The 25,692-nt window shown below is 43.0% G+C and overlaps 1 protein-coding gene across 1 annotated transcript in view; it reads right to left on the reverse strand.

Moving 5' to 3' along the window:
- The window catches only part of LOC147724186 (kinesin-like protein KIF20A), a 434,630-nt gene that overhangs the window by 196,200 nt on the left and 212,738 nt on the right, over nucleotides 1–25,692 (reverse strand). Inside the window, exons 9-10 of the mRNA XM_086966965.1 lie at nucleotides 17,161–17,232; nucleotides 10,434–10,580 (exon numbers count right to left, since the gene is read on the reverse strand). Coding sequence (XP_086823091.1) covers nucleotides 10,434–10,580; nucleotides 17,161–17,232 — 219 coding nt within the window. The remainder of the gene's footprint in view (nucleotides 1–10,433; nucleotides 10,581–17,160; nucleotides 17,233–25,692) is intronic.

Consider the following 25,692-nt stretch of genomic DNA (forward strand, 5'->3'; position numbering starts at 1 on the left):
GGGGTACAGGGTAAAAATATATTAAAATTAATTTTAAATTAAATTATTTAATTGAAAATATATTAAATTATATTACATTACAATATTTTTGGGGTTGAGGGTCAGTTTTGAGTTTTTGGGGTACAGGGGTACAGGGTAAAAATAAAGTACAATTTATTTTAAATTAAATTAATTACTTGAAATTAAATTAAATAAAATTACCTTAATTTATTTTTGGGGTTGAGGGTCAGTTTTGAGTTTCTGGGGTACAGGGGTACAGGGTAAAAATAAAGTAAAATTAATTTTAACTTAAATTAATTAATTGAAATTAAATTACATAAAATTACATTAAATTATATTTTTTAAAATTAATGTACGCTTATAATATTAATATTAATTTATACTTACCAATACTTACGTTGTAATGGTATGCGTTGTAAAGGTACCTGCGTTGTAAAAAAATGCGTTGTAAATACCTGAGTTGTAACAGTATCCGCGTTGTAAAAGATGCGTTGTAACGGTATGCGTTGTTACAGTCCGCGTTGTAACATCATATATCCGTGATGAGAGCAACGCCAACAATTTGCATGAGGTAACAGGCCTGCTCTTTTCTGTCCTTAAAATTTGTTTTATCATCCTCTTTATCTTCTATCACATACAAGCTTTCTGTAATTTTGTTTTCTGGTAAAATTTCTTTGGCTTCTTCCATTTCTTGATTTTCCATTCGAAAGACATTTCATTATTCCTCTTCAGATCTTCTCTGTATCTCGATTTTCCACTCATTCTAGGATAGTTCCTTTCGGCATTACAAACAGATACAAAAAGATTGCATTTTATGCATTTGCAGCACTTCTGACCTGACAGCAAACAGGTTCAGAGGTGTGGCACTTGTAGAACAACTCATTTTCCAGCGCTCTGCCTTGCCATCTTCTCTGTGTCATTTATGAGTTTTTACTTTCAGCTCTTTTCAGAGGAAGTACCTGGTCAACCATTTTGTTTCTTGCTGTCCCCATGCCTGGTGCATGAGCTTCTGCCATCACTTTCGTCCCTGATAGTTGCAAGATTCTTTATAAACTCACTGGTTGTTTTAGTAGTTTGACTCTAAACTCAGCTGACCCTTATACTCCTCGCAACCTTATGGCTTCTTCATTGTTGAATTTGTGAAAATCACCATGCCATTATCTTGCTTAGACGCTTCACAAAATTGTCCATTGCTGCTTCTTCCCTTTGGGATGTTGTATTAAATATCTATTTTTCACAGTCCATTTTTCTCTCTATATCAAATTGTTCCTTTAAACATCTAATTATGCTTTTACAAGTTGTCCTAGGTTGCTCTAGGTAGGTCACCAACAATTCCTCCACATCATCCCCAACTAGATTCAAGAAGATAGCTCAACCTTGTTCGTCAGGGGGCTTTTTGAATGCTGCTTGCAATCAGTGCTGGAAAAACTATACCATACACTGCTCTGACAAACCACCCGGACCTGGGAAAGATGAATGATTGGGCTAAATCCTTCACATTAAGGGTTGGGTATATCAATTGAATAACCCTACCTCCCCATTCTTGGGAATACCAAGTGTCTCTCCTAAGGAGCACTTGAACTGTAGTCTGGGGAGTCCCTTGGAATTGAGAGGCCTTAAAATAGGGCTAAATATCCTTAAAATAGGGCTAAATATTTAAATGATTTAATGGCAAATTGGTCAGTTTCTGAGGGTACAGGGAAAGATTGTAACATGTGTAATCTGGGGATTCAGAACCTTAACCAAGTTCTTTTTGTTGGTCCGGCGCAGTTACCACAGCCAATGTTTTTACAGAATTATGTTAAAAATATAGCATCACAACATAAGCTTTTTAATCCAAAGAATAAATTAATATGTACATTTTCTTTTATATTTTTTAAGAATTTTGTTGATTTATATTGATTGTTTTTAGATTATTAAAATATGAGGAGAAATAATTAATGGGACTATTTTTAGTGGAGTAATTTATACATATTGACCGCTGCTATGTTGGGAGGGGTGGGAAGTTCCTTTCGGGAATCATGGGGAACAAAACAGAATAGAAGTCTACTATTTTGGGAACCTGTAATTGTTACTAACAAGAATGAAAATTTTGGATCTAGACGCAGACCCTCGTATTGATTATATTTTCTTGGAGTGATATGCACATAATCTTTGCTGCTATGCGGGGGTGGATTTTGAAGTAGCAATAGAGCATTTGCACAACATCAAATTTTTTTCTTCTACTGTTTTATGAATTGGTTTTATCCACAGTAGTTTTAATTATACTGAAATGAATGTATGTACTTAAGTGGATTTAGCTCTATGGTTATATAGGGGGCAGCTTTTTCCTTCTGTTTAATTGTAGTATGCCAGTATACAATTCAGAGTTATATTTTTAGGGAGAGTTTTCTGGACATCAAATGGAATTTTAGTTGTATAGTGCTGTACCCCAGCCATCTGGAACTATGTCCAATACATGTATTGAAAGGATTGTGGGTAAAGGATTAAATATGAAGTTATTTAAAAGTATTTAGATATAATGTGATTCAATCACAATGTAATTTGGCTTAATTTTCTGTGGACCTCGTTCGAGATCCAAATTTTAATAAATAATGGAATTGGGTAAATAGAGGGGTGGGCCAAAGACGAACAAAACACAGAGGGATGGAGAAGCTGCAGAGTTAGAGATACTTTTTCTTACACTCTTGGGTTTCTAACATGACATTCCAGTGGGGAGAGAAGTTCAAACCCTTCTCCCTCAGTTCGCCACTCAGAAGGTTGTTAATGGATTAGGGGATAGTCAATAGAGAGGAATGACTGGGGAAAGGGCCCATGCCTACTTTCACTTCATGTAGCGTAAATTGGAACTTGGGGTATACAAAGAACCACAAAGAGAGCAAGGGCTGTCCTTAGGACTACAACTGTGACCTCTATCCACCCCTACAGAATGTTTCTGTCAGCACCTCCCAAACAGGACATGTTCCAAGAGAAAAATGTGCAGCCAGGAATATCCTTTCTTTTCTCTTTGAAGATCCAGTGTTACGAGTCCAGTTCTGTATATGTCTATATCCAGCAGCGCTTAGTTTTTGCAAATATTTTAAAAACTGACATTTACTCAGTGAATATTTCCAGGGCAGTGGCTGAAACCTTCTTTTCTTCAAGAATTAAAAGTAAATAACTAGGGAGCATTTTATGCGTGCTGCTGTTTGAACTGCAACAATAAGATCCATGGAAAAGGTCAAATTAGCATGTTTTTGATCTTTCAGTTTGCCATGTACGCTCCTGACTCCATTGCCTCACGACTTTCACTTGTCAATATTTCTGATGAGCAGTAGGTGGAAAATTGGAACTGTGTATTAATAATCACATCACATGTGCCACATTCTTGTTTTTCTGGCATTTTAGTCAGCAAGAATGTGTGACTGGAACTGGTTTTCTATATTGTAATTGCAATTGCATTTATATAGCGCTTACTAGACTGACAAGGCGTTGAAGTTTTCTTTGGCTAGAAGCATTCTACTCTGGAACCCAAAAGAATTAGTGATGGATTAGTATAGGGAAGTATGAGTAGGTGTTACATTTGCAAACATCTTGGAGATTTCCTCCTTAATGTAAGCCCTAACCTGGTCAGTCACTCTGTAAGCCTTGTGCTTGACAGGAGGACTGTTGCCGGTGTCCACATCATGGACGTACCACTCTGACACCAGGAACCAAGGAAAATAGATCAGAGAATCGACCCAACAGTTGGTGACAATCTTGCTGCTGATCAGGGGTCAGTGTGGCAGAGAGGCTGACACCATCCACTGACCCATCTTGCTCTGTTGCACACTGGAGGTCAGGAAGAGGCTCGGTCTCTTCCTCCATTCCATCATCTGTCGCTAGGAGCATGCCCACTTCAGACCTTTCTAAGTGGAGCTTTAGGCGGTTAACATGCAGGACCCGCAAGGGGTTCCTGGGAGACCGCAGGTTCACAAGGTAGGTGACATCATTCTTGCGCTCCACCACCTCATATGGGCCGGTCCACCTGTCCTGGAGCACACAAGGCTCAACAGGGGCTATGATCCAAAATTTCTGTCCAGCTGAAGCTCAGAGTGGCATTCTGATCGTACCACTGCTTCATTTCCTCCTGGCTGGCTTCCAGATTCGCCTGAGCGAGATCTCTGAAACACAGAGTTTGGTTCCTAAAGGCCAGCATGTAACTATATACATCCTGGGGAGGTTTCCTGGGAGATTGCTCCCAGCCTTCCTTGACCAAACTCAAAGGTCCTCTTACCGGGTGACCATACAAAAGCTCAAAGGGGCTGAACCCTGAGACTTTTGTGGCACCTCATGGTAGGCAAACAGAAGGCATGGCAAGAAGACGTCCCACTTACGCCTCATTGGTTCCTCAAGACCCATGATCATGCCTTTTAGGGTCCGGTTGAATCTTTCAACCAGCCCATTACCTTGGGGGTGGTAAGGAGCGGTGAACTTGTAGGTAACCCCACACTCCTTCCACAGAGACTTCATATATTTAAAAAAGTACGTTTGTACCTCGGTCAGACACAACCTCTCGGGTGAACCCCACACGGGAAAAGATCCCCATCAGTGCACGTCTCACCAAGGGGGCCGTCACTGTCCTGAGCGGAATGGCTTCTGGGTACAGGGTAGCATGGTCCACCAAGACCAGGATAAACCTGTTGCCCATGGCTGTCTTGGGGTCCAGTGGCCCCACAATGTTAATCCCCACTCATTCAAAGGGGGGGATGACTACAGGGAAAGGTTGGAGAGGGGCCTTGTGCCTCCCTCCACTTTACCCATTTGCCTCGTTAGTTTGACAGGTCCTACAATGAGTATCTGAACTCTTCTGCATCTAGGGCCAATAAAAGTGGGAGACAAGCCTTTCAAAGGTCTTGTTCTGCCCCAGATGACCAGCTAAAGGAACATCATGAGCCAAACCCAGTAGGAAGGCTCTGAAGCGCTGGGGTACCACCAGCACTAGGGCTGACCCAGGCTCAGCAACCTTAGGCTCGCTATACAGACCATTCTCCCAGTAGATCAATGTGATCCAGACTGATCACCTGCTGCCTGGTTTGTGGCCTGTTGCCTCAAACCCACAAGAGAAGGGCAATTCTGCTGCTCTTCACAAAATTCCTCCCTGGAGAGACCCCCTTCTTGCTGCCAATGGGTCAGCTCAGGCAGGTTCCCCAGTTCAGAAACTTGCTCACCAGTCGGTTCCAGGGCATCCCCCTGAAGGTCTGCCTCCTCCTGGACCGTGTGAACAATGGGGGCTGGTTTCCCATGCCCCCTACCTCTTCTCTTAAAGGCAGGTCCCTGGGCCATACTTTCAGGCTCCGGGGTCTCTTGAACACCCTTAGCTGCCATAGACGGAGTGGTTCCACATGCCCACTCAGGCGGACCCAACATCTCTAAATGCGCCTTCCTCTCCACCTTAGCCCTAGGGGAACTTTCTAAATCATTGCCTAACAGACAATCAACAGGCATGGTTGACCTCACAGCTACTTGAAGAGTACCTGAGACCCCCCACACAAAGGGAATTTGAGCCACCATGCAATGGCTCTCTGTGTTGTCCGCGGCAACAACTGGGAAGAATGCATGAGGGACTACCTGCTCTTCAGAGACCAAGTGACACTTGACAGCTGTCACACTTGCTCCTGTGTCTCTGAGAGCCTCCACTCTATGGCCATTGAGGGTCACCCACTGCCTGTATTTCTTAGTGTTAGCAGGCAGCTGAGTTTTAGGGACCATCTCAAAGTCTCCTAACAAGACAAGGGACATTTCTGCGGGACCCCACCCACCTTGGGCACCCATCTCCTCCCCACCCAGGGCTACACTGGCCATCTGACTGGGTGGTGCACGGGGTGGCACCTACTGTCCTTTCTGAGGACACAGGATCATACCAATGGTATCCCACCTGCTTACACTGAAAGCAGGTAAAAGGCCCCCTATAAACAGGTTTACCTGTCGGGGGTCCCGACTTCTTTTCAGAGGGAGGCTGGGAACCCTTACCCTGGTTCCCTTGGGAATTACTTTGGGGACCTTTTTGAAACTCCCTCTATTTACTCTTGTCCCCCCACTCTTCTGCTGGGGACCCTGCCCACCTTTGGCGAAGTGTCTCCCACAAGACCCTTGTGGACTCTGGCACTGACCCAGCGGCCCCCCTCTTCAGCAAGCTTTCTAGGATTCGTCAACTTTCTATCAATAAGGTGCTGGCGTAGCTCTGGAAAACAATTAGCAGACAAGTGCTCCCTAGCAAACAAATCATAGATCGCTTGAAAATTATCAACATTGCTACCCCTCACCCAAGCATCCATAGCTCTGCAAAAGAAAGACACATTCTACCCAAGTGGTTCTCTCCAGTTTCTTACAATTCCTGAACCTCTGTCTATATAGGTCTGGAGTTAACCCATACCTTGTCATCAGTGCTTCCTTCATGTGGGCATAAGACATTCTATGAGTACTGGGCAAGTCTAACAAAGTATCCCTACCTTCAGTTAAAAAGCGGCCCCACAACCCCGCTCCCCAATCCTTCTCAGGGACCCGGTGGGCCAACATTGCTATCTCATAGCCTGCAAACCACTGCCCAATATCTTCACCTTTGTGAAAATCTTTGATGAAATCCTTGGGAATATGTACCATGCCTTCTGAAGGCACAGATGGTGTGCTGCCACAAGAGGAATTGATCTCTAAATCCTTGGCCTTGATCTCTAACTCCCTCAACATTTTCTCTTGCTCCATTCTCATTTTCTCCCTTTCCAAGGACAAACTATTACTCTCCGTTTCCCTCTGACTCTCCATTTTAAGTTTAGCCAAATCCAGCTTCAGTGCCCTATTTCTCTCCCTATCTTCCAGTTGTCTGGGGGACAGGTCTTTGGAAGAGAAACTGCTGCCAGGTGGGGATGGCACCCCTCCCCTGGCTGGAAATTCTAGCCTATTAATTTGCCCATATGTATCCCCAACGGGCTCCACCACAAGATCAGGGACATTTCTTACTTCTACCCAGGCTCTCAGCACCTTTTGGTAGTCTTCCTTTTTAGAAATGCCTGGTGTAGCAACTTTTAATTTCCTGCAGGGATACTTGAGCTGTTTCACAGTGTAGGTTTCCAACCTCTCTTCTTCAAAAGCAAGATCCATAGATGCAACTGATGCTGGTTTACTCATGGTAATAAAATGTGGGAGTTTTCAGGAAAACTAAAAGTCCAAGAAAAAAGGATTCTAAAAAAAGTATGTGGTCGTGTTTGGTCTGCACTCATTAGTAGTGTACACCAATCACTGTATATGAAACACAAATGCAAGGTCCAAATCCTCACCGCTGCCCACCAATGTTAGATCTGGGGGTCTCTAGTTGGCAATGGTGTTCACCTTTGTCCAAATAGGGACCCTTACTTCTAAGTCAGGATAAGGGGATTACACTCCTCAATAACCCCTGCTCACCCCCTTGGTAGCTTGGCACGAGCAGACAGGATTATTTCAGAGGCAGTGTGTTAAGCATTTGTGAATATACACAGTAATACAGTGAAAACATTACAGATGGACACAACACAGGTTTTATAAAAATAAGTATTCTTTATATAGACGTAAACACAAAACCACAAAAGACAAAAATCCACAATACTACACTTAAGATTACTTAAAAGATAATTAAAGTCTCTTAGTTCAAGTTGTTGGTAAATGCGACAAAGTTCTCAACAAAGTACCTGGATGTGTAACGCACAGTAAAGCTCGCAAAAGGGGAGATGCGTCGGTTCTGTGACCCAGGGGAACGGTTGCGTCCTTCCTCAATGCTTGCGCTGAGTAGGGGACTTGTCGTGAGCCTTACCAGTGCGGAGTTGATGCATAGATTCTCGGCCTGCAGGCCCGTTTGCGGTGCGCAAGATGGCACCTTGATGCGATGCGAGAAGATGGCGCCCTGGATGCGGAGATGCGATGATGATGATGATGCGATGACGCCCTGGCAGCCTTGCAACGACTCTGTACTTTGGAGCCGCGACAGTCCCTGTGACACGCTTCTCCAGTGATGCGATGGAGACTCTCTCGATGCAGTCACGCTTCTCCGGTGATGCGACAGTAGGCAGCATTGATGAACACACGCTTCCAGGGAGATGCGACGAAGGCACGCTTCTCAGGCGTTGCGATGATTCCAGCTGCGGTGGCGACACGCTTCTTCTCGATGCATCGCGCTCCCAGCGGCACGCAAGTGACTGGAATCAGAATTCCCAGCAAGGAAATTCAGGAGGAAGCTGGAAGTGAAGTCTTTTGTCCGTGAGACTTCAGCAGGAGGCAAGCACAGTTCAAGCCCTTGGAGAATATTCTGTAGATGATTGTCCTTACAAGGTTCCTTCTCCTTTCCCTTGGCAATGAAGCAACCACTGCGGGCCAACCCAGCAAACAGCACACTGGCAGAGGGGTAGTCCAAACTCCTGGAGTCTCCTTGGTTCTTCTCCATGGCAGAAAGGTTTCTTGTTCTAGAATTGATCTAATTTCTTGGGATCAGGGTCCCAATATTTATACCCCACAATCCTTTGTTCTCTGAAGGCAGAGAGGCCTCTGCCTAGTCCAAACCAGTTCCTGAGCACTTTGTTTACATGACTCTTCTTCATTTCACTGTGCAGGACAGAGACATCAGCCGCCCCAAAAGGAGGTGGAGCCAGCACAGGGGAGGGAAGATACAGCTATGGAGCACTCTGTTGACATGATTCCTCCTCCCTTTCACAGGGCAGAGACATCAGACAAGCCACAGGGGGTGGAGCCAGCATTGTAGAGGGAAGGCCCAGCCCTATTCGGGTCCCAGGTGCAACTACTCCCTCCCATCTAGATGCAGATCTCTCTTTTCACCACTGGGCTGCCCAGCCGGTCTCCTGGAATCCCCCAGCCCTGTCACTCACAAACTCAGACAAGGAATACACAACCCAGCAGAGGTAGGCTCAAATGGTTAGGCAAGCAAATACCTACTTTCTAAAAGTGGTATTTGCAAACACAGAATATTAAAATAAACTTTACTAAAAGATGTATTTTACTATTCTGAGTTCCGGCATACTAAATTCGCATTTCTACCGTCTTCCCCTTAGTCAGTTAGGATTATAAACATGTGATAATCTAACTTGTCATTCTGGCCTATGAGAACAGGTAGCTTTCAATAGTGAAAAACGAAAATGGCTGTAATTCATTATTAGAACATGCTACACACAACTGAACATGTCCTACCTTATACTTACAATGCACCCTGCCCTTGGGTCTACCATAGAGGTGTCTAATATGAAGCAAAGGGAAGGTTTAGGGACTGGCAAGTGGGTGCACTTGGCCAAGTCGACATGGCAGTGCGAGACAGCACATAGGCCTTGCAATGGCAGGCCTGAGACGCACTTTACAAGCGGTTTCTGTGGGTGGCACAACCAGTGCTGCAAGCCCACCAGCAGCATTTGATTTACAAGCCGTGGGCACGCATGGTGCATTGCACTAAGGGCTGACAAATCAAATAACCTGATCATGGAATAACCAATTAGTACATTAATTTAACATAGGGAGCACTTGCATTGTGGCACTGATTAGCAGTGGCACAGTGCCCAAAGCATAAATCCAGCAAACACATATCAAAACAGAGGAGGCAATCCGTCAAAATGTAAGGGAGACTCACGCCAACGATGCCAGGTCTAACAGTAGGGTATCAGTATTGGTTTAGGGCGGTACGAGTTAATTTGAGTGGAGGACATGTGAGTCTGTTAGTTGGATTGAACAGAGTAATGGAGGGATAGAAGAGGGAAGAAAACCAGAAGTGTTAATTGGGAGATCATAATAGTAAGTTGAGGTCTGGGAAGAGTAAAGGAGAGATGGAGGATGAATGAACCTACAGAAAGGGATTATGGAGAAAGCGAATCGGAGTAGAAAATGTAGGTTAGTAATGAGTCAAAGGACCGATAACACGAGGGAGAATTTAGTAGGGTCGTTTGGGCGATCATAGTGGTAAACTGATGTTTCGGGTGAGCCAGGATTTGTAGAGGAGGGAGGAGTCTAGGAAGGGTTATTTTGGAGATCCTAGTAGTAGAAAGGGTTTGGGATGAGAGAGAATGAAGATAGAGGATACATTGATAGATATGTGTGTTTTATTTTTATGGAGAAGTGAGAGGAGAAATTGATGTAGTGATTTTCTATGAAAGATGTGCATTATTGCTGGTGAGTGACATTTGAATAGTAGAGGGGGAGTGATTTGTTTTGGAGAAGAGTATGTAGTGTGTAAAAGGGGATGGACAAGAGTTATGAGTGCTTGTGTTAGTATTAGATAGGAGATGTTGATCCAATTTTTTTAAGTATTTGTTTTGGGTACATTTTTGACATTTACTTGCTCAATATATAAAGTTGGCTAAAAAAGCTAGTGTTGGCTGAAGGTGTCAGAAATGGTATGGAATTACACCGTGAAGAAGTCAATGGGGAGAAAAGGAGAAACAAATGCTCACTTGAGATTCTGGTTGTGCTTCAAAGCTGCAATACATTTTCCAAGAATTAGAAGAGAATTATTGATGTTTCCAGCTTCTTTTAATCTATCGCCAGCAGAATCCGTTTTAGTGCATCGCTCAGATCCAGCTAAATCACACAGAGACATCCTGCATAAAAAAAAAAATCAGAAACAAAACAAACATCTGTTCAGACAAAAGCAGACTTCAATCAATGCTTCAAAAGCCTGAGCATTCCGCTCCATTTCATTTTAACGAGTTTAACATTCATATCCATCCTCTATTTTAAAAAACAAAAAAATCAAGTGCACCATGAACAGAAGTAAATTACGTCCTGTACCCCTAAAAAAGATGTAAGGAGAAAACAACATGAACCAAAGGGTGTTGCACGTGGGTTAAGGAGCGCGACAATAATGAATCGAAAAACTCAAGTCCTGCAAACACCAGTAATCGAAATAAAATGTAATCTAATGCATGCGTACAAAACCTCATACCATGATATTCCAGTATTTGAAGACGATTTCCTGCGGTGTGTAAGAGAGCAAAGTAATGTAAGATGCCTCGAACAGTCCCAGGGAGCTGGAGATGTATGCCCTGCTCATGTCTAGGACCCTGTTATTTAGCACTATTACCCAGCAGTAAAGCTGCAGACACTCAAACACAGAATCACAGAATGGTTTAGAGGGTATTATTATTGATAGAAAATCAGTATTGGACAACATCTCTGGCTGTGGCGGCTTCTCAAATATACCAATTTATTCAAAGGGCCATCAAATTCATACAAAATCTTATGTGATGTTTTTTTTTTTTTTTTTAAAAGCAGCAGCTCCGTTTTAAGAAATCTTTTTGCTTTCTCAAGGCTGTAACGACAAGCGGGTAAACGAAACCAGTTGTAATCCAAACTAACTTTAGGTGCACACATATAAGTATTTTTTGGTTTAACAGTCTAAATCAGAGCACCATCAAATTAAAATTCAAGGGTGGTATAACACAGTCACGTAATGCCTATCATGACCTATCAGGGGGCCTACCCCGAGCAGTTCAAGATCCATGCCAGATTTGACGTGTCTACAAAGCTAATCCTCGGAAGCTGGTTTCGGTCCAGGGAAGACATGGCTTGGCAGTTCGGGCTAGACTGTTCCCATGAGGCACAGGGTCAGACTGATTTGCATATAGCCATGTCTGAACTGGGGTGGCAGAGTGGGCTAAAGAACGGTGATGGATTAAACCCAGATCTTTTCACTAGGTGTGAGTGTTTCATTGATTCAGATGCTCCGTCCATCACCACCCCCTTTTGTACAACAAAGCTAATCAGCATGAAACATCAGACAACTGGCCCACTACTGCCCCATCAGCTTCTAAGCAGGAGACCCACCCACTTGCCCAGCTGTTTGGGGGTCTGACAATGGGCCCACCGAAATATTCTTTATTACCCTTCTCAGCTTTCAGCTTGGACCCTCAGGACTCTAGAACAAGACAATACTGTGGCAGAGCTAGATGCTAGCGGCTGCGATGTACTAGAGTAGGCAGGCATAGCGAAATAAAAATTATAAAACTGACAAATAAAATCGATAGAGAGGCAAATTGAGTTCGTGCATAAAAGAAAGACAGAAGGAAGGAGATTAAATGACATTTTAAAGGAAAGAAGGAAATATTTGGGTTATAAGGAAAGATGTAAGGAAAAAGATAAAAAAAGGAAATCGAAGTAAAGAAGAAAGGAGATAAAAATAAAGGAAAGATTGAATGGTATAAAGCTAGATGAAAGCATGGAAGAAACGATGTAAGAAAGGATACCACTATGAGGGGAAGGAAGAGAAGAAAAACAACAAATTTGAAGAAAGTATCCAAGGTTGGAAGGAAATTCAGCATGAAAGATTTAAGGCATATAAAAATCATCATATTGTGCATGTGGGGAGGCTTGTTCACTTCACTTGCTCACGTCCTTTGGAGGAAAACTTGCAATATTGTGTTGGTGCTGCACCTGTTCTTCATTGAGAGAACATATGCACTCCTTATGCCGGTGCTCTCCGTGCTCTTTGAGGGAAGAATACTTCTGTCAGTGATGTGCCTGTTCTTTGTCGCGAGGAACACTCGCACTTCGTGTTTCATTGATGCGCCTGTTCTTTTTTAGGAGAACACTTGCACTTATTGTGTGTGCGCTGCACCTGTCCTTTGTTGGGAGGAGCACTTGCACTTGCACTTTGTGTCTGTGCTGCACCTATAGTTTATTGGAGGAACACTTGAACTACTTGTGTTGGTGCCGCACGTGTTCTTTGTGGAAGAGCACTTGCACTTCTTCCATCAGTGCTCTCCATGTTCTTTGCGGGGAGAACAACTGCACTTCTTGTATCAGTGCTGTGCCTGTTCATTGTGGGGAAAGAATTTGCTCTAGTGTCAGTGCTGCACTTGTTATTTGTGGGGAGAACCCTTATCCGGTCAGTGGTGCATCTGTTCTTTGTAGGAAAAACACTTGCACTTCTTGTATCAGTGCTGCACCTGTCCTTTGATGGTAGAGCACTTGCATTTCTTCTGTGAGTGCACTCCATGTTCTTTGTGGGGAGAACACCTGCCCTTTTTGTATCCGTGAGGTACCTGTTTTTTGTGGGGAGAACACCTGCACGTCCTCCTGTCGAAGGTTCATGTGTTCCATGTAGGAGAAACACTTGCACTTCTTGTTTAGGTGCTGAACCTGTCCTTTGGTGGAACATTGCACTTCTTCCGTCAGTGCTGCATCTGTTGTGCGTGCCCTTCTCTTGAATTGTTGATACACGAGTTGTACCTGTTCTTAGCACGAGGAAGCCTGTTCTAGCTGTTCCAGAGGCTTGCACTGCCTAGGGATGTGTTGTGAAGGATGTTTCTAATGTTGTACATCTGGTTACACTACTACCATCAGAAAATGGAAATTGAAATTTGAAGACAAATGTATTTTATCTGCAGAAAATGGCAAACTGGTATTTCGGAGATCTATTTCCAAAATATTTCAAGCTGATGTTTGCTTAAAAATCCAACTAAACTGACCCCTTTGAGTACACTCATTTCAGACACGAAGCTGACATTTAGGAACACTGATGTACTTTCAGAAAATGGCAAGCTAGTACTTGAGGACAAAAAAAACACTTTTCTAAATGTATAAAACTGTTATTTTGGATCAAAGACTATTTTCAGGAAATAAATTATTATTTGGGCAGCGGCAGGTCTATAAAATATAAAGAAAGCTCAAACGGAAGGTATTGAAGAGCTTTACATGAGCACCAGATACAAGGTCAAATTAATTTTTATGATCTGGCTTGACAGTGCAGCAGTCACCAGACAATTATGCGAGGAGCACTAGAGAGGGGGTTCGGCTCCACCCACAGGTTGGGAGCCAGGATCACATATTTTGATTGGGCAGTTGTGTGCATCTACAAAATAAGTATTTGCCCTCCATGCAGCTGCAATAATTTTGTTTATCTAGCTGCCTGATCATGAATGCTTAGAGACACACACACAATGTAAAGCTATTACAATGGCTTACATGACTAGACCATTGATGGTGTTTTTTTCTGGCGGCAGCACAGATGGGAGCTGGGCAGTCATTAACCTACATGGATGTTTATGTCTGGCTTGAAAGTTCAACTGTCACCCTACCTTTTAACCTTAACCAATACTATTCTACAGGTCTTTGTTGCCACATAAATACATAACCATCCCCATGCTAATTACTTGTAATGCTTTATATTACCATACAACATTACTTTAAAGCCAGACCTATTGGCATTGACATTGCTGATTTTTTTTTTTGTTTGACACAGGGATATTAAGTGATTTGCTCGGAACCAATAGCCGCGGGCCATGTACCAAACAGACAGCTCAGATCGCTAGAAGTAACGCACCTTTATTTCTTGCCTCAAATACGTACAAATGACGAGATAAACAGCTCACTCTTTCCAATGGATGCCAAGTCCTCTCATCATTAAAATCAATGCTCGCTTTTTTCAATATCTGCTCTGCCTACCACTTGCACGCTTTCTGTCTGTTCCACCTTCCTCTTCTTTCCCACTTTTCAAGCACGAGTAGTTCCTCACTGCGCCAAAAACTAACACCCAGGTCAGACAGAAGCCATGACACTAAAAACGACTTTACTTTCACTATATGATAATCTATTTGGATGAGGTTGGATTTAAAAAATGAAGTCCGCTGTGGGCTGTTTTGGGCCTACCCTAGAGGTTACTTATATGTACCAAAAAGGAACGTTTAGGCCTAGCATTTATTTTGCAAGGTCGAAATGGCAGTTTCAAACTGCACAAGCAGGCTGCAATGGCAGGCCTGAGACACGTTCTCAAGGCTTCGTAAGTGGGTGGGACAACAAGTGCTGCACACCCACTAGTAGCATTTAATTCACAGGCCCTGGGTACATCTAGTACCACTTTACTGGGGACCTATAAGTAAATTCAAAATGCCAAGTGGGTATAAGCCAATATTACCATGTTTTAAGGAGTGAGCACACGCACATAGGCACTGGTTAGCAGTGGTAGAGTGCACAAAGTACTAAGGCCAACAACAACGAGATCAGAAAAATATGGAGCAGTAAGACAAAAAGTTTGGGGGAAGACCACCCTAAGGCTGACAGTTCTAACACAGCTATATGGGGTTGATGACCCAGTGACAGGATACACACACTCATATACAAGAATGCATTGCACAGATTTTCATAGCAGCAATGGTGAACCAGCCTTTGGAAGCTGTAGCACCACAACATGATCTTACACCACTGTTTACACTTTTGGATCACAGAGAGTGGAATGCAAGGTCACACTCGGAGTGTCTTCAGGATTCAAACAAGAGCATCTTTACTTACTAACTCCTTTGTGCTGTGTGCCTAGAACTCATTCTCGCAGCTCATACACTGACCTTTGAGTCCTTCTCTTTCTGGGGTTTTCCTTCCTTGCACCTTTGACCTGGTCTGATGTTTCTTCCTCCAGCTTACTTTGTGGAGTCTTCTGATCTAGTTACTATAGTTTCTCTGCTGTCCTCAACTGGACTGCCGTTAAGTGCTCCTACTGTGCCTCCGTGAACATGCACTTTCCACTGTTACAGAATTGACTCTGTTTCCAGTTGCACGTTGCTCAGAACTAGAGACCCCGACCATTTACAAGCGCGGAACACCCTCAATACCTCTCAAACAAGCAGAAAGCACAGTGCGGGGTCCTGAACCGCTTCGGTGTTGCTCTTATTCTCTCCCTTCCTCTTTTCTCCAGGGGTTGACTGTGATCACTTGTATATCATAACTGTTGTGGGTGGTACATCTTACAGAGGAGGGCATATTATAAGAGAAGTGTCAATAACTTCGAAAACCTAACCCTATTGGTGGAATTGTCAACGCTAGACAGCTGGAGGCGAAAAAGTTGGCATAAAAAGAAGACCCAAGTAGAAAGTTCATATATTCCCAGGCCGGAATACTTCCAGGCTCCCTTGGAGACTGTAATGACAAAGAGTGAAACACTAGTCTCTAAGAGACTGGAATATTCCCTTGTGGTTTTCTGCAAACTAAAAAAGGAAATTAAGCTACAGTGAGAGGGTTGAGCTTTAAATGGGGGTTCACAGAACTTGCTCTTTTCTTTGATTTCTTCAAGCTGGCAGGGTTAGTAGTTCGGTTTGATGTTTTTCTTCTTACCTAGAATTAGGAGGGTGATGACCCGAGTTTGACCTGCGATAATGGACACCATTATGAGACAACTTTACAGCAGAGTGACTGCTCCATGTTTACAGAGGTTCCGTGACCTCTCTTCACAACTTCCAAGCCTCTGAACCAGGGTCTAGGACGTGTGGACCCAGAGCACCATATATGGTTCTTAAAATGGAGATGTATAGAACATACGTGGAGTTTACCTATAAATGTTCGTGGTTTGCATAGGATTATGTGCGTTTACTTTTATTCACATCGATGTGGTATTCTACTTTGATTACGAGACTTCCTCTAAAGTGCTGATCCAATTAAGGTTATTTAAAACTAGAAAGCACTTTAGGGCCCCATTAGTTCCAAATATTTCTTGATGAGGGAGAAGAGAGAAAACAAACCTTCTTAGGGTGGGTCCCACTCAATTTGCTCATGAAGTACAATGCACCCTGTAGTGAGCAAAGCAAGTGTGTGATACGTAGCAATGGTGACCATGACAATACTGAGAATGTGGTGAGTAGTAATAAAGCGACAGAGGGTGGTCAGCCTGCCTCTGGATTTCCTCAAGGTCCGTGCGGCGATCCAGAAGCGGCTAGGAGTCGGCCGTCGCACGCTCTACAGAGAAGGGCAAAAATCAAGAATCTCCTGACACAATCAAAGTGTTGCTATGTATGTCCACGAATGCAGCAGAGGCTAGGCAAAAGGTGGCACGTACAGGAAAAAGGGTGGACAGCGGCGTGGAAATCAATTATCCTTCACTGAAATGCCACACGAAGCTCTGGAGACATCACAAAGACAAACTGGTTTGTTTCCCGGGATGATGCATCCTGGAAAGTATAAACATCTATACAATGGCTTGGTCTGATCCAAAACATGGCCTACCTAATGCCTGAAGAAGCTCCCCCATATAAGCCAATAGGCAAAGAATATTGATCCGAAGCCCCATTCTGTAAGTTAAGAGTTGTGCAATACCTAGAGCTGGCCATAGCCAGACACAAAATCTTTCTTTTGCGTACATTTGATAGTACAATTATAAATCGGAGTCCAATATTTTTGCAATATAGAAAAACTTACTCAGAAATGCCAAGAACGCAAGGCTCGTCATCATCACTTATTCGAAGGAGTCGAACGGAAAATATACTGTGACTGGAAAAACAAAGACATTAAATCACTTAAAATATTCATACAAAAGTGTTTTTTCCTGTCCAGGTCTATTTCAGGTTTTAGCATTTGTTCATTTTCTATAAATTGCAAATTTCAATACATCTTTGATATCGAACATATATGGGACAGCGCTATGCAGGTAGCTTATTGTGCACATTAAAGTAAAATAAATCTTCCTTAAGGTTTGTAAAGAGCTGAATGTACTTTAGGAAAGAAATTAGAGAAGGCAAAAAGTGGTCACTCTTCAATTCTCCCATGAGGAATCACTTTGGTTTTGGGGGGCAACACGAATTGGCCCGCACCCATGTCTCAAGTTTTATGTGCAACGGATATCACTGTAACCATTATCAACCTCAAGTGCCAAAATTTAAAACACCTTCTTGGGCTCTTTGGTAAATACTCTTTATCTTGTGTTGGCGTCAAAGCAAGTGACAGTGGACCACGCCGGCATGGCCGGAGTGTGGACTCACTGGATGAATGTAGTGCTGTGTAACGCCTGCTGCTAGTTTACTAACCTTATTGAAGAGATGAACTAGTGAAGGAGAAGCGCCAGCCCAGGAGACACGAGTGTCTTTGGGTACCAAGTTTTGTGAGTTTTTGGTTACTTCTTCCAACCCATAGGGGCCTTCAAATGTGTCAGAATGCACCCCAATTGGCCAAACCTTCACACCCATTTTCCTCTGTATATGGTGGATCTAAAGTCACTGTAAAGTTTAAACAAGTTAGGTCCTCCACAAGGGACAGATGGAGGATTGCACGATGCAGCTTCCCATCATAAAGGCTGCCCTGTGCCGTCAAACCCTCCCTAGTCGGTGGTCCGTAAATAAACCCTCATTTTAATTACATTGTTTTTTGGACTTTGTAACATACTCTAACGTGCAGGGTTCTTGCTGCTTATGCAACACCTTATGGTGGTGGGTCAGACTCACAAACGTATTACCAAGACCCTTGATGGCATCAATCTTACAAAGGTTTGCAAAATAGGTGCCCTGGTGTGCAGCAATGGGTCCAAATCAAAAGGCAGCAGTTAAGGGTAGTGTTTGGTTCTACATGAAACAATACGATCAGCCTTGCAGATAATTAGACCTTTAGAAACAACTTTATTAGGATTTTACCTTGCATCATGCACACATCTAGAATGCGTTCAACAGTAGCTCTACCAGCACGGGCTCACCATACACTCTTTGGCACGCCACAATGAGAACGTCATAGGCCCCAGATTTTGTCATGGTTCTGTTGGCACCCACAAGCCCCACTGGTGGGAGCCTCAAGATTCCTGCCTCTGTTCAATCCACCAATCCAACCATTCACAGTAGGGGCGTCAGTGGCTCCCTGTTGCCCTCTCTCTCTCTTTTGGCAAGAATCATTCCCAAGTTAAGAAGAGTTCTGCTCAACTGGTTGGCTTCCCAAAGTCCTACAAGATCTTCAACCATGTGGGAGTGATGCACCAAGCTAAAACCTCTGAAAGAACATTGCTGACCCACGCACAGACTGACCGAATGGTCACACAACCGCACGTTATGTAGGAATTCGCTAACTGAAATATGACACCGCATGTAGAGTGGAAGGCCTTGCTTCATGTATCACGTGTTTACTGGTAAAACACAGTCAACAGAAATAGTTCAACTAGATCAATCTAAAGCAGACAGGTATACTCATCTCATTGACAAGGAGTGCTCTCTGCCATTTATTATTCGCTATTGGTCCAAAGAAACCTTCCATGCCTAAGAAATGGGACCAGCGTACTGATGACTAGGGATCTGTAAGCGTGCAACATATTTGTATCTCTTAACACCCCGTATGTGACCTTGGCTTCAAGTGGGTTGTAGTTTTTTGCATGACCTCTATGCCACTGACCTACTGAATGGCAGTTATATGTTTAAACAAAAATTGGGGTTCATGCAAATCAAACTTTAGCTTGAGAAAGCAATGTTCCATTCCCCAAAAACTCATAGGAGCAGAGACCTTTGAAATACATTTTCCCCAACCACAATTCATTCCACTTGGTATGTGTCAGTTTATTCTGCCAGACTCAAAGCACGGTTAAAGTGACAAGGATTTAGCTTGGGGGACCCGAGACAGGCCTCTTTATCCCCCTCGAATTTACAACAATCAAGTGTGAAGTGCATAACTGCGTCAATATGTCCAGCTTCACAAGCCACTGTACATGTGAATTTATAATATTTGTCAAAGAAAAACCTTGGAGTAGTAGAAGTTTTTGTACAATTTATATGTTTTTGCAGAACAAAGTGCAGAAAGTGGTTTACTCTTAAGTTTACATGTGCACACTGACATGCGCCTATTTGAGATGAAACAAATTTGCCATTACTTATAGAAGTGTATTCTTCTGGCTTATGTTAACTAAGAATCAACTTCGGCCTAGACGCGATCTTATTCAAAATGGATGTTTCCTCCTCTATGTTCAGTGCTCATCATTTCTGCACCACGCAGCTTAAACAGAGTCATGTTTGTTTATTTGCATTGACGATCTTGCTGTCCTAAAGAAACCTGTAAAACACAAACACAATGTTACACTTCCCAAGGACCTTCCACTAAGTCACTGTACTTCACAATAATTTACTGTTGTTCATGTAACTTGTTTGTCCTTCCATCTCCAGATGACATTAGCGGAGTGGGCAGAAGCAATAATCAACTAGTGGGATACTGCTTAGACACTAAATCAATAGGACGTTTCATAAAATCGTGCTCTGATTTGCTGAGAATATAATTCTTTTACTCATACCATGATGATTTAGCAGAATCTGATGAGTCTCTCTGCAAGAAAGCGGTACATAAACCCTCGATTCTGGGGATGAGCCAGAAAACGTTCCCACGCTACTAGGTATGCTGTCCATTTTTTTAATGATGTTGCTGCTCACTTTGGGCTTACAATTATTCTGATTTTGCACTTTATTCTGTATTGCCCCATTTACTGAGAACCTTCAAGCCAATTACTTCATACATTTATATTTGAGATTTCAGCATTGCACCTCTAGATTTCTGTAAATACATTTTCATTCCTTCTCTAAAACTCAATTATTGATTCTGTTCTTACTTAGTGGACTGTATTTTGATATGTTGTGGGGTGTCATCTTGGAGGACACATTTCCTCATGAAATTGAGGTTTAACACAGTCTCTGATTCTTCAACCCGTTTGGAATACTGTTATGATATTTTTGGAGTTAGAATTTTAGGGGTTCCCCACACCCACCAAGTTCCTCTCCCTCAGGGATGGGCACTTAGCATTGGTATTAAATGCTGAAAGGAAGCAAGAAGAATTGTATATATTGATCATTTTGGAAGACATAACATGAGACAATTTTGGAAGACCCCATAAAGTAAACGAGCCTCAATATTCGACATCATGCTTTAATTACTTAAACATGGGTGGATAGATTATTTTTCTAACACTGGGACTATAGCAATATATACAACAAGGTAAGTAAAGACTGTAGTCCTGATGGAGCAAGGATTCGCACGTAAAGAGACTTGCTCACATTCAAGAACCTCGCATAACAAATAATGTCATTAATCAACCTGTTTTGTCATTAATAATGCACTTTCACACAACACGTGGGTGTCCCAGAGATGCTTGCCTGTGTGTCTATTAATCCTAACGAAGCTTGCAACTGACATGGTCGCTGCTATGCGGGATTTCAGTCTGCGGATGCGTTGGTCGTACCCATGTGATGTGACGCACTCGTAGTTCAGGAGGGATTTTTCGCACATGCGCACATGCGCATTACTGCTAAAATGGCCGTTTTGTTTTTAACATGCTCTCTGCTTGCTACTGCCGCTTTTGCTCAGCTGTCTATTTCTGCTTAACCTCTAATGGTATAGATATTATAAATTAAGGGGGTGCAGTGAAGCTAATCATGGTATACAGTGTATTCATTTTTTCTGTGTTTCTAATTTGTTTTCGCTTACTTTTCATGTACCGCGTATTTGTGGGCCTGGGAGTGGGGAGCCTCTCCATCTTAGAAGTCTGAAAGGGACTCATCACGTGACAAGAGAAATGAAGTTTTGCAACAGTGGAACTCAGCCAGCTGGCTGCCAAAACTGAGATGCTCCTGGGAACCTACCCTCTGCCCTAGGAGAAGACTTCGACTTGTACCTGAAATGTATCAACTTATGTGATAATGTTTGTGTGCCCTATTGTTCTGTTTTACATGTATGCCATGGGAACTGGAATGTAAGGGGTGGGTACGAAAATTGAATATTAATTATGTGAACACCGAATTCTAGGTGGTGACAATGATCTAACCACCTCACTTGTCCAATCCAAAGTTGGGGATCCTGTCATTTGCAACATTTATGGGTGGGCCACTAACCTAAAACAGTATAACTAGGCTAGTTTTAGCTAGAGAAATTGTCCGACTTGTCCGAGTAGCAGACCTGTCACCGACCCTACGAACCCTATAGGTGATTAATACAGAGAGCTGCGGAGCACTCTGTCCGTAATTTCCACAAACTCCAAGGGGTGGAATAATCTTAAGTGCTGGCGAAGCACTTTGCTGGGAGATTCGAGAACCCAATCGGGGTTGTTGGCGGATTCCGTGCAGAGAGGGAGTAGGGCAGGCGTTGCATCCGAAGCTGCAGGTGTTGGTCGTGCCCTTTGATGAGCCCAGTCCTGATCCAAATCCTGAGGGGTATCCTGTCCTGACTGTCCATGAGCTGTACCTGCTCGCCTACTGGCATCCTAAGTCCTTGAGGGTCCTTGTCCTCGCCTTTTTCCAAACTGACCCGTGACCAGGGTTAGTCCTCATTCCGTTCTAGGTAAATATAACTGTGGGTGTCCGTCTATCCAATCTCTTTTCCTCTCCTCTTTTTAATAAAGCATCCTTGCCTATGTTATTTTCTCTGTCCTTTTCAAAGATTTTACATGCCACTGTTTATAAGCTATGTTCCATTTTCCCCCTTACCTTTAGGACATTATTGAAACTGTTTACTAAATTAGTATGATCTAATTTTACTTATGTTCAGAATCTATGCTTAAATTAGTAGTTAGAATAAGGTCTGTTCTACATCACTTGTAGGAATTCTAGCACTCCACTAAATAGTATGGTTTTCCAATTTTACCTGCCTTAGTAGAAGCCTAATGACCGAATAGCATGTTCCCTGTTACCCTATTCCTGTAGATTGTTCGCACTCAATGGTGCTCACTCTCAATCAGTTATTTTTCCTAGTTGTTGATATTCTAATCTATATGAACTACATTCTCATGGCATATGCACCCTAAAACTTTTACTATATAAAGTCTTGAAAACCCTTCAGGTGTCTGTGGTTATTACAATCGTAAATTGTTATGCAAATATATGAAGTATTTTTTAGTAGTCTTATTTCCTACCCACTGCTAGCTCCTGATTCGTCGGGAACATAGGTACCTGTGACAAGGTGGTAAGTTAGGTACACTGGAAACAGTAGAAAGGAAAAACACTCGAACTACTGATAGTAATGTGTAAACTCGCCCGATTCACAAAAATACAGTCAAACACGTCATGGGCCCCAAGCGCGTGTAATCTGGTGAAATAAAGAGTCGGGCGACCTGCGCGCTCTATCTGTGGTAAATTAAATATTACCCTGTCATAATTTCTATACTTAAACAAAGGGTCATGCATATAATGAGAGGCAGAGTCCGTGGTGTCCGATTCAAAAGGGCTTTATTTCAGTAACTCGAGTTAAGGGAGAATCGGGTTCCATCACCACTAAGGTTCAGGAAGGGTCTTCTGAACTTTATTCACAGAGTACAATATTTATACATTGATTTGCATAGAGAAGGAGGAGCGCTCCAGGCAGAGCAAGAGAAAGAGAGAGATAAGAGCATGTGGGCGTTCACTTGAGGAGTCATAGGTGGGTGGATACATGGAGGGGGTCTGCATGGTCAGCTGGAACCTTTACCCTACTTGTGTACGCAACTTGGTCATGACGTGTAACTTAACGTGTAACTGGGGGAAGCTGGGGGGAGCTGACTTTCGGTCTAGTAGAGAAGCCTTCAGTGTCAGGACGACCGGCATGTCTGGTATTATCTGATATCTTAAGTTTGGAGGATGTATTGTCTGAAGTAAAGGTCGCTCAAGCAAAGGTTGCTCATCACCAAGAGCCAGTGTGGGCATATATTTCTTCGTTCATTGCGTGGGGGCCATGGGCTTTCTATGGATGTGAGCTCTGCAAATCACTTAAACGGAGACAGAAAGGCTAGGCCCTATCTCTGCAGACAGGTTCTGTTTACCTTCTTCACTAGGCAGGAATGTGATTCTGCGGAGCAAGCAGATAACTATGAGCAAAATACTGTCTTGGCACCCCGGCTGGGCCCCTCTCGGCTGAGCCAGAAGTATGCGAGAGGTCAGGGATACGTAGCTGCAGCCCTCTGGAGGCAAGAAACCTTAATTCGGGTCCTGGCTCAGGCTGAGCCAAAAAACGGGTTCATCTCAATGTTAAACGTGCACAATGCAAATACATTTGCAACACGGGCCTCAGTGAGGAATTAACGTTTCTTTCATGAGGGACTTGGTAACTGACATTCTAATGTGGGACGGAAATGCAGAGGCATCATTATTGCAGGTCATAGAGGGAAAACGCATGGGTGACATGCACATACACTAAACGTGGGGTACACGCAGGGGACACATTGGCCACGTAAAATATCTATTTCCTCATATCAGTAATTTTCTGGTAGCTGTAGATTGGTTAGGACAAGTTAAGATAGGTAGATAGGATAGTTTCTGATGAACTATGAAAAATAAAATGTGCTACTAAAATTTTATTGCTGCTAAAATAAGTTTTTCTATTATTGCTTTGAAAATGTTATAAAATGTTTTGAAATAATATTTTATGAAATGCTGCTATATTATTGCATGTGATTAACAAATTGTGAGTGATCGTTCTATGTTGTTAGGAATCCCCAGGAAAATAGAATAGCGGGTGGTGAGTAGAATCCACTTGGCTGTGAGGTCACTGGCTGGGAGGAAGATTAGTGCATGGTTAGGCAGAACTGGAAGCGCTAATTCGGATTCTTTTTTTTTTCTGAATGAATTATTGAGTAAATGATAGCTACGAGTCCACTGTTGAAACTCCCGTTGTGATATCACCTAGTAAGGGTCACATGCGGAAGGAGTAGTAGGTTCTTCGGAGCTTGAGTGATAGCAAAGGAGTCCGCTGGTGAAACTTTTGACTTAGTATATATCCCGGAAAGAAGTGGATGAGTCAAAGAAGTAGCAGGTTCTCTAATGCTCGTGCGAGGGGATAGGCAGAAAGATCTATCCGTAGTGAACGAAAAGTAAACAGAAGTGGTTTACTTGCAGTGAGAGAAAAACTTTTTTCCTTTTTAAAACCCTCAAGCACAGTGGCGAAAGTTATACGTTGTTAACTAAATTGAGCACTCGCACTTTAAGAAAAATTCAAAGTTTCCGTTACCTTGTGAAGGAGGGAGTCGGTCGCAAGGTCGCACTGACGTCACTCCATGCCGTGCTGGTATTGGTTGAAACAGCGGGTGTGTAGTGAAGCTGGAATTGTAAGGGAGGGGTGAGTGCCGAAGCGTGAGACCGCGTCTCGCGAAAAGGCCGCGCACCCATTGGTCAAGAGTATTTGCAACCTCTGTGTTGATTGGTTGCTGTGAATTGAAAGACGTGCTAACATTGGAAGCACCATAGTAAACAAAATGTAATCAATCGGAACTTGAAGACAGTTTGGAGAGGTGTATGTGGTATCCCGAATTCTTACCTGATCCGAAAAAACTAGGTTTTCATAAGGAGCAGATGCTAAGAGGTAGACCTTACAATATGTACGGAAGCAAGAGAAAAATGTCATTTGCCGAAAAGATTAATAACTATTTCAAGAAAGACAAGCCCATTAGAACTAGAGAGGGTGTAATCATTCCACCAAGTAATACTCCCGCATCATTTATGATGTTTGGCAAAGGGTATCATACCTGTGTATGGTTGGAAAGTTAGGTAAAGTATACCGAAGATGACGGAGTCTTAGCATTTCCCCTCGATGGTACCTTTAATAGTAGAATCCTGTTTAACTTGAGAACCCGAATGAATGATTTACACCCCAGACCCAGATTAACGCAATATGAAGCTTTAGAGGAATGGGAAATTGAGGCTCTAGAGTGAGACAGACCCCGAATGGATAAGGGAGTGAGCAAATGGTATCCAAAATTGCAGCGGGAAACAAAGGAGAAAAAGATGAAACAGTGGAGACAGAATATGATGGTCGAGGGACTATTCCCAGTATTCGGAGCAAAAGAACTAGAGGGAGGCAAACGGACAGAGAAAACCCGACACTTAATGGCTATGGGGGATTCAGAAGATGAATACCTGGAGGATTTATTAATGAAAAATCCACCACCCTATGCTGAAGAGTCTAGGCCCCTGAGCTCGAAAAACCCATTTTTCCGACATCCTAGAAGTAGAAGGGCCAGTGAGACAGATATAGCTGGTA

The sequence above is a fragment of the Lissotriton vulgaris genome, chromosome 4_1, assembly GCF_964263255.1.
Source record: "Lissotriton vulgaris chromosome 4_1, aLisVul1.2, whole genome shotgun sequence".
Classification (NCBI taxonomy): Eukaryota; Metazoa; Chordata; class Amphibia; order Caudata; family Salamandridae; genus Lissotriton; species Lissotriton vulgaris.